The 13414-nt window shown below is 37.9% G+C and overlaps 3 protein-coding genes across 3 annotated transcripts; all 3 read left to right on the top strand.

The window, feature by feature from the left end:
- The first annotated feature begins 21 nt into the window (after positions 1–21).
- Positions 22–3135, top strand: LOC106176420 (sarcoplasmic calcium-binding protein). Its single transcript, XM_013558800.2, has 3 exons — positions 22–187; positions 1370–1532; positions 1833–3135. The coding sequence occupies exons 1-3, from the start codon at positions 164–166 to the stop codon at positions 2240–2242; spliced, it is 597 nt and encodes a 198-aa protein (XP_013414254.2). The 5' UTR covers positions 22–163; the 3' UTR covers positions 2243–3135.
- Positions 3136–4473: 1338 nt separating this feature from the next.
- On the top strand, positions 4474–7285 carry LOC106176402 (sarcoplasmic calcium-binding protein). Its single transcript, XM_013558783.2, has 3 exons — positions 4474–4662; positions 5926–6088; positions 6569–7285. The coding sequence occupies exons 1-3, from the start codon at positions 4639–4641 to the stop codon at positions 6976–6978; spliced, it is 597 nt and encodes a 198-aa protein (XP_013414237.2). The 5' UTR covers positions 4474–4638; the 3' UTR covers positions 6979–7285.
- Positions 7286–9580: 2295 nt separating this feature from the next.
- On the top strand, positions 9581–11508 carry LOC147760762 (sarcoplasmic calcium-binding protein-like). Its single transcript, XM_013558774.3, has 4 exons — positions 9581–9796; positions 10288–10450; positions 10813–10914; positions 10947–11508. The coding sequence occupies exons 1-4, from the start codon at positions 9773–9775 to the stop codon at positions 11252–11254; spliced, it is 597 nt and encodes a 198-aa protein (XP_013414228.2). The 5' UTR covers positions 9581–9772; the 3' UTR covers positions 11255–11508.
- Positions 11509–13414: the final 1906 nt, after the last annotated feature.

The following is a 13414-nucleotide window of genomic DNA, read 5'->3' on the forward strand; positions in this document are numbered from 1 at the left end:
GTTTTGACGTCAATTCCAGCACCCGACCAAAAGTAAACGCAGCTTCAGTCACGTGGTAGGCGTGAGTTCTTATAAAACGGCGTTTTCGAATTTAAGGGTTACTGGCATCGAAAAAGAAAAGGGAACAGCACGTTTGAATCTAGGATAGAGAGTAATCATAAGCATGGAGCAGACAGATCTTTTAAAGGTTAGTTTAAAAAAAGTCGACAGCGATAGCCATCTGTTTCGACTTTTTGGCTAGTATTACTAACCTAATGGGTTTTATTACCCCTAATTGATAATTTTTGGTTACATTATGTATATAAGATTATGTATATAAATAACCCGATCCCCAGAAGTACGTTTGAATAAGATATAGGTAAGTCAAAAACTCCTGACATTTTGTCTTTTTTTTTTTGTATGTAAAGACAAGAATTACACTCAGACTATTTGGTTCGCCGATCTAACTGGAACAGACAAAAGGAGTTGCTATTTTCCAAATCAGCATTATTCCCTCGGCCACATTAGCCTTTCTACCAACCACTGCACCTGTTTATGTCTCTCTTCTACCGTAACTACAATGAAAAAATTGGATAATACAGGTATGATAAGAAGACCATGCCTCACCTGACATGACTTGGACCCCTTAAGGGACACAACCGCGCCTCTTACTGTACACAAAAATGCCCACAGAGCAGCAATGTCACCTTGACTATGCAGTCCCTCAAACGAAATTTGTGCAAAAATGTTTGTAAAATTTTTGCTGACTCGTTACATCATAATTTTTTATCCCCAAGGTCATAAGCTTTAATACAGGTAACAATTTGTTACATTTTTAAAATTGATGAAATGATTGGGATAGTGGGGTTATATAATAAAAGCGGACTTGTTTGGTCAAATCTCTTGATGTGAATGGAACTATGAAAAATTGTTGAACATTGGAATGGAGGAGACATAAATTGACTTTTTTCGTCCCAAATATATTGGGCCATCGATTACCTCGACTTGCATTTGTATTTCAATGAGTCTTCCCAGCACAGCATCTAGACGATATGTTGCGGGAGCAAATGGGACAAAGAAAGTTCTAATATGTAATTAATCCGTGCACATATCATTTTAAATGAATTGAATTTTTACATACGAAAATAGACAAATGTCAGGACTCTGTACCTACTCAACGTACTTTCGGTTTGGAAGTTGACGCCCGCCCCTACTATGAACGTTTTCGCTTTATGTATTGTATTATAGTGCAGTGCAGTGCAGTGCAGTGTATTGTAGTGTGTGTGTGTGTGTGTGTGTGTGTGTGTGTGTGTGGAGAAGGGGTGTGCACATTAGAGTAAACGGCAACCGAAACTTTAAAAGATTTCATGGATTGTACTTTTTATGCTAGCTTGTTCGATCCTATCCCGAAGTGAAGGGATCCGAGATATGGCTGAAAAAAATGAGGACATTATTTGAGAGATGCGACGCAGATGGCAATAAATACCTGTCGAAGGAGGACTTCATTCAAATGGCGCAGCGAGACGCTGAATACAACAGTCTGAAAGAGGATGGTATGTATCTTCATATAAAGAATACGCACCATAGAGTTATGATAGAGTTTTAAGAGCGATTAATAGGGGGAGTTTGTGTTGGGAAATTGACATTTTTGGACAATTTTTCTCACTTGGCTACAGTCAAATAAAGTGCATATTTACTTTATGTTCAATATCCAATATATGAAGTTAAATTTGATATCACCGTAAAATTAAACGGTGCCACCTTGTTTAAGAGATGAAAATTTGGGGGAAAAGGCAGATTAATTTGATCATGCACAAAAAAAGCTTTTTGAAAACTTCCCTATATTATTGTAGATCCAAAAGCGAAGGAAGTACGTGAGGCTCGACTGAGTGCCTGGAAGAACGCCGTGTTACGCGGACAGGGTAACCCAGACACCGACTGCGTGACTAAGGAAGATTTCGTTCAAAATGTTCTGTGCGCTGCGAATTCACCGTGGAGAGAGCAATACCCAGCCATAACGAAAGCCATCTTCAACGCTCTTGATGTCAATGATGACGGAATAATCTCCAAGAGCGAACACGCCGGATTCTACTACGCCTACCGGATCCCGCTAGACCTTTCCCCAGATGCTTTCGATGCTATAGACACCAACAAGGACGGGGAAATAAGTTTGGAGGAGTTCACCCGCGCTTTTATAGACTTCTTCCTTGGGGAAGATCCGAACAGCCCCCATAATACGTTCTATGGTCCTCTTCTTGACTGAATGAAATCATGCTTCAATTTGGTATATCAATTTAAACAAAAGTGATGAAATTCCGCGTATGTAATTTTTTTTTTTTTTGCATCGGAGAACCAATCATTAAATACACTGTCTTCTATCTAATAATAGGGGCTTTCTTCTATGTGAGAGAGAGAGACCCCAAATGACTAGTAGCAATCAACACAGCCGGCAAGTTCATTTGCTTTTTTTTATCGAGTTTAATGCTTGAGACTACTAGTGAGGTATTTGAAGAAAACATTTACCAAATATCCCATCTGTTCTTCCGAAATAATAATTAAAAGTTTGTATCATTCCGACTTTGGTCAATCAGACCAATATTGTAATTTTAAAATTAAAAATCACATAGAAATAAATATTAACATTAAATAATTAACTTTTTTTCTCATATGAAATGCTCTTTATATGAAATGTGTCAGTTTACGTATAGGTTTTATACAGCATATATGACATAATGATTGTGGGTTGTGAGTTGGTGATCGGGCTTCAAGAAGATATATTAAACATAGAAATAAACCTTTAGAATATTAAAATGTATGTGTTTTTCTCCATTTATTAATTGTGGGCGATTTAGATTAAAGAAATAATATCTTTTCCTTTGAGATTCAAAATTCCGCAAGAAATACATTGTAAATAACGCATGGGAACATATTATATTGCATTTTACCACTAAAACGGCTGTTATTGCAGTAAAACTAAAATCTGTGCTTGTCAATCGGGCTTTCGATGCCTTTCTTCACGGTCGTCAAGGCATCCGTTACCAATGACGTTGGGGTGTCACGCGGATTCTCGCGTTCATTCGAGACCAACCAACAAATGGCGGCATAAGAAAGCAGACGCGTGATGCAGCCTTGTCATCAATGTAAATGTGATGCACAAATTCGTCAGATTTTGCAAAATCAAATGAAATAAAAAATAATGATAACATACATATTTACAAAATCATTTAAGCTTTTTGAAAATTTACGTAAACATATATAAATGAATTATACTACAAATAACAGAGAGAACCGAATTTTCAGATTTATTTTTCATCTGATGTGATAGATGAATCAATTTTGTTCATATTTTGCGGAAGGTTTGATTACCTGGACTAGAAGTTGGACTTAATTAAGTTAATTGGTTGTGCTCATTATTTGATGAGATAAGAAGATTATATGGTAAATATGTTGCATCAAATACCATAGGATTTTGGTAAATGTATTATTCCAGCTTTATATTGTACATGGATTGTACCCGAGTTGGTTGTAGCTACCGTATAATTACTGTGACATTTAAATATTCCTGTTAAGCCTTATCATGACTGATTGATGAATGATGATCGAGAAATGACGTATACTCGACTACTACGAATTATTCTTAAAACAATTAGGAATTGAATTTGTTCTGACCTAACTATAAGTACAATGGCACATTGTCCTATTTGTAAATACATTGAGCATTAATGCATGGGGCATAGATTTATGTAAGGTATCTCTTACTACATTGAGATAGCATGTTTGTTTTGGCAATTTACAAATTTTGTTATTTAGTATTTGCTTTGCTTTAAAAAATGCAAAAAGAGTGTATGTTGTAAAGTTTTAAAATTCGAGGACGAATTCTTTTGAAGAAGGGTTGTATGTTGTAAAGCAAATGACTTACACTTTCCCTAATTGCAGATAATAATTAAAACGGAATCAAATGAGTAAAAGGATAGGGAGTTATTGAGTGTAAGTTCAATTTCTGTAAGAGTCACCAAGTGTAGAAATTGTTCTCGGTGTAGGAAAGGATGAAACATGTCAAAGTCACATATAGTTCGATTGGTTGGCTAATTTCTCAATAGATCTGCAAGTTTCTGACACGTGTAAAACACATGCAAACCAAGGATGGATGTTGTCCAAGCATGAGTTCTTCAAATAATATTTTAAATATTTTCAATTGAAAACAAGTCTCATAGAAATTGGAAACTTAATAAGGAAATGTTGAATGGTGGTTTGCAACATGAGAATAGAAAATTCCTTGTAATCACGCAAAGACAATGGAAAGAAAACAAGGGAAAATAGAGGAAATAGAGTATAAATACTTGTGGAATTGTATGAAAAAGGCAGTCGGCGAATAAAGGTTTGAAAGCTCCAGATTGTCGTTTTCTTCATCACTTATAACATAAATGATCCAAACCACACGTTTATGGATTATTCAAGAATGCGTAAAATGTTCTGTGATAATAAATATACCGGTAGTTTGTGATGTTAATATCTATTTCATTGCGGTTTTTCGTGACAAAGGGAACTGTGTCACGACCTCGAACTGTTGGCCTCATCAACGTCATTCGCATAAAACCGCGCTTTCGACCTCAGCAAGTTACACAGCAGATTTGAACCTAGGAGAGAGAAGAGATCAGCATGGAGCAGACAGATCTTCTGAAGGTCAGTTGTTGGAATAGTCATTTTAGCGCATACAGCGGTGACCGACTATTGTGTCTTGGCGGCTAGCATTACTTAGGAAAATGTACCAATTTCACTTTGAAAAAAAAAGAAATATGACAACATCATGGGTAAAAGATTTGCATTAGCTTAGACTTCAATATTTTTCGTTAATTTTGAGTTTCTTTGGTTAGCAAATGTGCGTAAAATTTACCAGAGTTTGCAGGCATCCCCCATCCACTATATGATAATACATGTAATTTGGCCATTTTGTTATGAATATAGCCTACAATTTGCGTCGCACAGGAACGTTTGATGAGGAGCCAGTCCTGACATTTTGTCTCTTTTCGTATGTGAAAACAAGACGTACACTCTAACTAATACATATGTATGTACGTATCAACTGCATATAGTGTTTTTTCGTCCCAAATCTGCCCATAAAAAACTATAGAGGGTACTCCGTGAGGTGATAGCCATTGAGCCTGTGGAGGGAGGGGGGTAAGTACCCGAATGGCAAGCAGCTTTGACACCAAAAAAGATAAATGATATCATACATTAAATCATACAATATGCGTAACAACATAACAGAGGTAATTATAACCTTGTTTGTTGTGTAAAGACCAGGAATGAGTTCAACATGACTAACTGTTTTCGCTATACGTTCATATCTGTGAACCGCTTGTCTCATCTTGAGATGACGCTAACCACCCAAACAATATAAAGGAGCAAATGAGGTCACAGGCATGATCTTTAAAATATTTAGTGCATAGATAATAAACAATGTTTGGTTATTTTAAGGTCCCACATGAAAGAGTTTGTATCAAAGTTTCACTGTCCTGAAACAATGAATAATAATAAAAATAATAATTCATCGCCTAACCCCAAAAAGGAACATGCGTTACTGTCACAAATGCAAAGCGTCCAGCTGTGGAAACGTTTTACTCAAAATTCAGTCATCGCTAGTTTTCTTCTTAAGTTTTATCTCCTTCAAGTAAAACGTTGTAAAAATTTATGATAGTCTTCTGTATAAAGCGGGGAACTAGGGAACATAAGTTATGGAACATTAGCCATGACGCAGAGTCCCTCGAGTTACGGTTCAAATAATTTATAAAAACATCCTTACATCATATATAATTTGCCATGACTGAAATGCACCTCTAAATTGGATTTGGGTATAATTCGATATCTTTATCATGGCGCGTTATATGTTTGTCAATAATCAACATTTAGATAAGCCATAAACGTGCCAGTATTTTATTTTCAAAGCTTGTTCACTCCTACCCCGAAGTAAAGGGATCCGAGATATGGCTGAAAAAAATGAGGACATTATTTGAGAGATGCGACGCAGATGGCAATAAATACCTGTCGAAGGAGGACTTCATTCAAATGGCGCAGCGAGACGCTGAATACAACAATCTGAAAGAAGGTGGTATGTATCTTCTAAAAAAGTATAAGAAATTTTTGTCATATTAGAAATTTTTATTATGATGGGATTTAAAGAGCAGGCTGAGGATCTTTGTTGAAAGAAATTGATCAATTTTATATGTAGATAAAAATCACTTTACTTGGCTACAGTCGAAAAATAAGCATTTCAAATAAACAATATTAACTTTTTGAACAAAGTGCAATTCGTCAGGCTAAATTTGCTTATAACATCGAAATAAAGCATGTCACATTATTAAAGGATATTAAGTCAGGTTTCCTTAAAAGAAGAGTAGACCAATTCACAACACGGCCAAAACCTGGTATACTGTTTGTTAATTTTACTGTGAAAAGAAACGATATACTAGAACATGCACAAAAGTGTTCAATGTGGGGATATAAATACTAAACAATGATATAAAACGTGAAAGCACGAGAACGTGAGCATGCACGCAAAACTTATCACATCTCCCTTGCCTTATTGTAGATCCAAAGGCGAAGGAAGTACGTGAGGCTCGACTGAGTGCCTGGAGAAACGCCGTGTTACGCGGACAGGGTAACCCAGACACCGACCGCGTGACTAAGGAAGATTTCGTTCAAAATATTCTGTGCGCTGTGAACACACCGTGGAGGGAGCAATACCCAGTCCTAGCCAGAGCTTTATTCAATGCCGTCGACATGAACAGCGACGGGATTATATCTCAGAGAGAGCACGCCGGATTCTTTTTTGCATACCGGATCCCAGTAGAGCTGTCTCCAGCCGCTTTCGACGCATTGGACACCAACAAGGACGGAAAGATAAGTTTGGAGGAGTTCAGTCGCGCCTTTATAGATTTCTTCCTTGGGGAGGATCCCAGCAGCCCCCATAATACATTCTACGGCCCTCTTTTGGAATAGGGAGTGTACTGAAGCCGTTGATGTACTAGTACAGTGTTGCTTGGTCATTCATTACAATAACGTAATTGCACAAAAAATAACACGTCGCTTATGCACAATTTGTGTTATTATTATATAATTTTGACTTGCCCGAGCTATTCCATTTGTTTTAAACTATAGTACTTTACAATGTGGAATAACATTAAGAGAAAATAAAAAGTAATATGCAAATACTGCAGAAAATGTGTGCGTAAATTACTTGCTATTTTGTGAAATTGCCTAACGATAGACCTCTATCTAGGTCGTCTCAGGAACTTAAAAACAGCAGACCCCAATCTTTTGCGATCAAACGAGGTACATATTAATACGTAGGTCTCGAAAATTACAAGTATATTTTTCATCATTTAAAAAGAAAGCCGAATTGTAATCAGACTTAGATTTAGGAGTAAGATTATTGGCATATATGGACGAATAAAATATGATGTGAATTTGCCACGAAACATCAAATGTTGGGTCCGAAGGACCTGATATATGCCCAAAAAGTGTATCAAAGTCCCAGGACCTTGTATTTGAGACCCAATGTAAGGCCTCATTCAAAACAGAATGTCCGAGTATCTACAGATCCACGGATCAAATATGGTGGACCCTAAGCGAAAGAAGAGCCGACAAACCTGCTGATGGTCGCCCCGCCATTAAAAGCTTCTAATCACGACTTTCTTCTTCTTTCTGCTTTTGTCAAATTATTTGCAATTTTTCTAAAAACTATAACATGTTTTTATTTCATCAATGTGATAAGTATTTCTTTTAAGAAAAAAGAAATTCCCGGCGCATAGTCTCCCGGCGCATAGTTTGAAAAGTTTCACACAGATTCCGGAACGTTTTCTAGTCTCGTATGAGGTGACGCACTGCCAACAACAGTGCCGGACTTAGGGGGTGTCAGGTGGGTCCTGACCCCCCCCCCCCCCCTTCGATTTCTGACAAAAATCACTCTAATGGTCCCCTCTTAAATTAAGAATTTGGACTAGCTGAATAATAGTTTTAAACCGTACCAAATGGCACCTTTCGCCCTCTAAAACACCAAAAATTTTCCCTTCACCGGGCCCGGAACCCTACACGAAGGGGGGGGGGGGGGGTTTGAGGGCCTGCTTCGCATCCGCTGACCCTCTTCAAATAATCCTGGATCCACCCCTGTAGTGCTAAAGTAAACTAAAGTCAAAATTATAAAGAAATTGAGGCCGAGTGTCTTTGGCACGAAACTTCCGAAAGAGACAAAAAAAACCTTGCACTATTTATCTTTATCCTTGTGCACGCAAAATGGCATGATGCTGTCACTCCTCTGTTCATATGTGACTGACCGTTGGCCAGTTCACGTGATTATATAGAACGAGGCAGCTGGTTCTGATTGGGCACGTTGACCCGGCTGGTACTACCGGTACGTACTCAGTCTGACCTTGTAACCGGGACATCGTTCTCATCGTGACAGATGGGCCAAATGTTCTATTGAAAGTGCGTCTGATGCTGCTGCCACAAACCCATAATGACATTAGTTTGTTTTGCACGATCATAGTTGTACTGGCAAAAATGATTCATTGTGGATGAAAAGTGGAAAGTGGTAACGAGCTTTATATTTTGGATATGCCACTGAAATTCTTCTAGTTGGTTGCATGTTACACGGGCAGACTGGCGGCGAAATAAATCATCATCAAAACAAAGCACCAGTGACGAGAAAAATTGAACATTATTCCTCGCGTCAGTAAATCTTGTTTACGGAAGCGATTATACCATATGTGTGCTATCATAGAAGTTAACGTGAGAGGGGCACAAAATAGGTTAATTTGTCAATTCTGATGCGATATAACATAATTCGTAACAGCAGAATCAACACCAAATTTCAATTTAATATGGACAACAGGTTACACTTTGAAATTGCCAGATTGAGTAAAATTAAAATTTTACAAAAAAAGCATTAATTCGAGAAAATATAAGTATGCAATAAAACTGGTTTTCCAATTTGAACTGCGTGTCAATCCTAAGAATCATTCTTAGTTGCAAAATAGGACTTCTTCAATTTTGATGCAATATTACATAATGCTTAACAGCATCATCAACACCAATATTTAATCATGCGCTGCAGGTAGCATAGATATTTGGAAAATTTGATCAGCAAAGGTCTTCAGGTGTTTGGAAGACCAAAGTCACCCCCAGAAAATGCCAAAATGTGAAAAATTAACATTTCACATACACAAAATGTGTAAAGCTGATTTTCCTGATTGCCCGATCATGCTGATATTTGAACTTGACCTGCACTTTATGAATATTCATCAGTTCTGTTGAAGACAAAACGTAAAACGGTTTTCCACTTATCGTGTTACACCGAAAGTGGACGGCAACGACAGACGCAGGTGACGGCTATATGTACAGACACATCTGTGAATGTACATAAAAATGCACCTAGCACAAAACACATCTTTTTTCCTTATTATATTTTTACTTCAGACAAAGTTTCAAGTGTGGCAAAAATACTGTGAGCGTACCCTCAAATTCTGTTTATAACAGGACGAATTTAGATCGGAAGTTGTGCCTACTTGTTACAATTTTGCCTTTTTAATTCACATAATACAGGTTGACGTGAGTCCCGATTCCCGGTCTAAAGTACACCTAGTCTAAACGCAGCTTCAGTCACGTGGTAAGCCTGAATTCTTACGATGACGTCCCTCCCTGGTTCTTATAAAACCCCGCTTTTGAGCTCAGCGATCACTGACACCGGAGAAGGGAACAGCACGTTTGAACCCAGAGGAAGGAAAAAAAGATCAGTATGGAGCAGACAGATCTTGTAAAGGTCAGTTTTGAAAATAGTCATTGCAGTGCGACCAAATCCGGCGCATACTGCGGTGACAGAGGTAACCGCCTTGGTCGTCTTAAGACAATCAATATGTTCAACATGAATAATTGTTTTCACTACACGGTATCTGAAAATCGCTGGGCAATAACACTAACTCGATATCTTCATCATAGCTCTTTATATGGCATACAGACTTCTGCCAATAATCAACATGGAGATATGTCATAAGCATGCCCGAATGTTATTTTCGCAGAAAAAAAAACTGTTGAAAATTTTTTAATTGCTCTCTTAACTAAATTTGAAGTTACTATCTGACTCAGAAAACAGCCTATGTGTGTTAGAGAGAGAGGGGCGAGGATAGGGGGAGAGGCTCTCACTGCCGCTCAGACTAGCTAGCATAAACGGTATCAGAGAGCTGAAAAGAACCCATATCCGCGCAATGCTAGTACGCCAAGTGATTTAATGAATGATTTTTTTTTGTATTGTAGCTTGTTCGATCCTATCCCGAAGTGAAGGGATCTGAGATATGGCGGAAAAAAATGAAGACATTATTTGACAGATGCGACGCAGATGGCAATAAATATCTGTCGAAGGAGGACTTCATTCAAATGGCGAAGCGAGACGTAGAATTCAACAGTCTAAATGAGGGTGGTATGTATCTTCATATAAAGAATACGTAGATTTTTTATGCTATATTAAAATTGTTAGACATGACTGACAAAGTGCGAAATAATGATCAGAGAAATTGATCAATTATAGACGAAATTTTCATAATTTGGCTGCAGCCGAACAAAAGTGAGAGGCATTTCAAATATACATGCATTAACATTACATACAAAGTGCAATTTGTGAGGCTGAATTTAGTTACAATATCAAAATAAACATGTCACCCTGTTAAGAGCCCTAAAGTCAGGCTATTTAAAAATGAAAGAGGGTAAATAAGTTCATAACAGTGCCAAAACCTGGTGTACTGTGTGTTGATGCACGCAAATATTCATCAAACCTTATTGTAGATCCAAAAGCGAAGGAAGTACTTGAGGCTCGACTGAGTGCCTGGAGAAACGCCGTGTTACGCGGACAGGGTAACCCAGACACCGACCGCGTGACTAAGGAAGATTTCGTTCAAAATATTCACAGCGCACAGAATATTTCGTTCAAAATATTCTGTGCGCTGTGAACACACCGTGGAGGGAGCAATACCCAGTCCTAGCCAGAGCTTTATTCAATGCCGTCGACATGAACAGCGACGGGATTATATCTCAGAGAGAGCACGCCGGATTCTTTTTTGCATACCGGATCCCAGTAGAGCTGTCTCCAGCCGCTTTCGACGCATTGGACACCAACAAGGACGGAAAGATAAGTTTGGAGGAGTTCAGTCGCGCCTTTATAGATTTCTTCCTTGGGGAGGATCCCAGCAGCCCCCATAACACATTCTATGGTCCTCTAGTGGACTAGGCTAAGCATTTTACTTTACAAGGGAGTGGATATGATCACAGATATCTATCTTGGACTTGAAAGCAGTGTGCTTCATTTTGTTGAACGTGGTATATATAATGGGAACCATCCGAGACAGCCCATAATCTCGTAACTTGGTGAAAAATCAAGCGATATTTGGCATGATAGAAGGGGCGTGGGGATTAGAAATAATGACATATTCATTAGCGAATGTGACATGACAACGAATAAAACCTCACATTTATTCACGTTTAGTTTCTAGTTGTTTTCTCTTAAGCTATATAAAATGTCTGTTACACAAAAGTGCGAATTCGCCTGTCTCTTTTGTACTTCGCGTATACATAGTTTTATCCTTGGCGCACAAAAAGTTAACCTACCTCAGGCAGACTATTGCACCGACGTCGCACATTGCCAACAGCCCCGCTTTAGGCTTTTTTAGATGATTCTCACTTATTTGTGTTAACCAATAGGCTAAAATACCTTTATATAAAACTGATTGTTGTCATATTTATCAAAATGTCCATGGAAATCGTTGTCTTTGGATAAAATATCGTTGTTTTACTTGTGATGTCATATCAGCAATTTTAGGGTCAAAGTTCCATTTTGATTTCTTCCTATGTTCTGTCTTACCTTTTGCGTCACTATAGTATCACTCATTAGAAATAAATTACTGGAGTATAAAGCCCCATCCTTATCAGAAAGATTTCTAAAGTAAATCGCTGGGAGCTATGAACATGTACCTCAAGACGGTGCCCCCTATCCTCTTATAATCCCATCCTTTTGTTTTGATTACTAATGACGTGAAATTCCAATAATTTTCAAAGGATTGTCTGCATAGTCTCGCCTCGGCCGTCATTGTTTTTCTTCAATAAAATAAACTTCTCCTGAGTTTATATCATTATCATTATCAACCCCGAAAAAATGAAATAAATCAATATAAATAAATATCATAAATATGATTTAATTAACAGATAAATATGTACAAAAAGGGTAAAAAGATTTTTAAAAAAGATATTAACATCAAAATAAATGTCTTCTCTCGCAAAGCAGTATTAATGTTACAGACCTTAAAAAGGTCCGAACTTGTCCGTCTGGTCACGGACCGCTGAAGTCACACCATACCTGGCAGGTATAAAGGCGCCACCTGGCACCGCCACACTGGCAGCGTACATATTCCAGAGGATCATTATTGAAAAATGTATATAAACACATTCCTAGGGGATCACGACCCTAAAGAGCGGAGTCCTGTGTTTAATAAAGCTACATGTTCATGCACACCTGCTAAAATGCTTTTTCATAACTCATGCAAAATGAATGGATGAACGACACATGACAGATATCACAAACTGCGACTGTGCTAGGTATAATCATATAGACAGTGTCACTTAGAGTGCGTTCCTATAAAACTATCGTACTAGTAGGATCGATCTACATTGCCTTCAGTTTAAGCGTTTTAAATGTATGTAACGCCCACTGAAGCTGCTATATGGGTGATGAACTTTCGTGCATGCTTAAAATAAATGAAATTTAGCAAGAACCCCCTCGGAGATAGATCGATCCTGCAAGTACGATAGGGTATGGGAATAGTCCCTTAGGGGTACATTCCCTGTGCCCGGTGACATGAAACAAGGAGTGTCCACGAATGATTAACCGTCCCAGTGCTATATCAATCCACAGCGTTTATGGTTAGGCTTAGCACATTGAAATGTAAATAAATAAATAAATAGATCGGGTAAGTAAAGCTGTGATAATTATGCTTGACATTTAGATCACCGAAACAAAATTTTTCCTTAGCTTTTGTTTACGTTGTTTCCTCTTTTTCGTATTGGTACGCAAGAAAAAAAATTACGAATTATGGATTTGTTCTACCCACCGTTCAAAGTATTGCATTTACTACTGCTGTGTTCTACTGGGTTTAGGGAAGAAGACATATATATATATAGATCAATCTAGGGCGGACACATGTATAGAAACGTATTGTGGGAATGATATATTTATTTGGGAACAGTGAAAAGTTAATTTTTGACGTTGACCATGTGTGTTTGGGAGGGGGGCTGTGTGTGTGTGTGTGTGTGTGTGTGTGTGGGGGGGGTGATAAGGATTTGTCGGTGTTTTGTTTTGTTTTGTATCATTCAGCATATCTCAGCATCTTTGAGTCTA

This window comes from Lingula anatina, chromosome 7 (assembly GCF_051362555.1).
Source record: "Lingula anatina isolate TDL-2025a chromosome 7, LinAna3.0, whole genome shotgun sequence".
In the NCBI taxonomy this organism is placed as follows: domain Eukaryota; kingdom Metazoa; phylum Brachiopoda; class Lingulata; order Lingulida; family Lingulidae; genus Lingula; species Lingula anatina.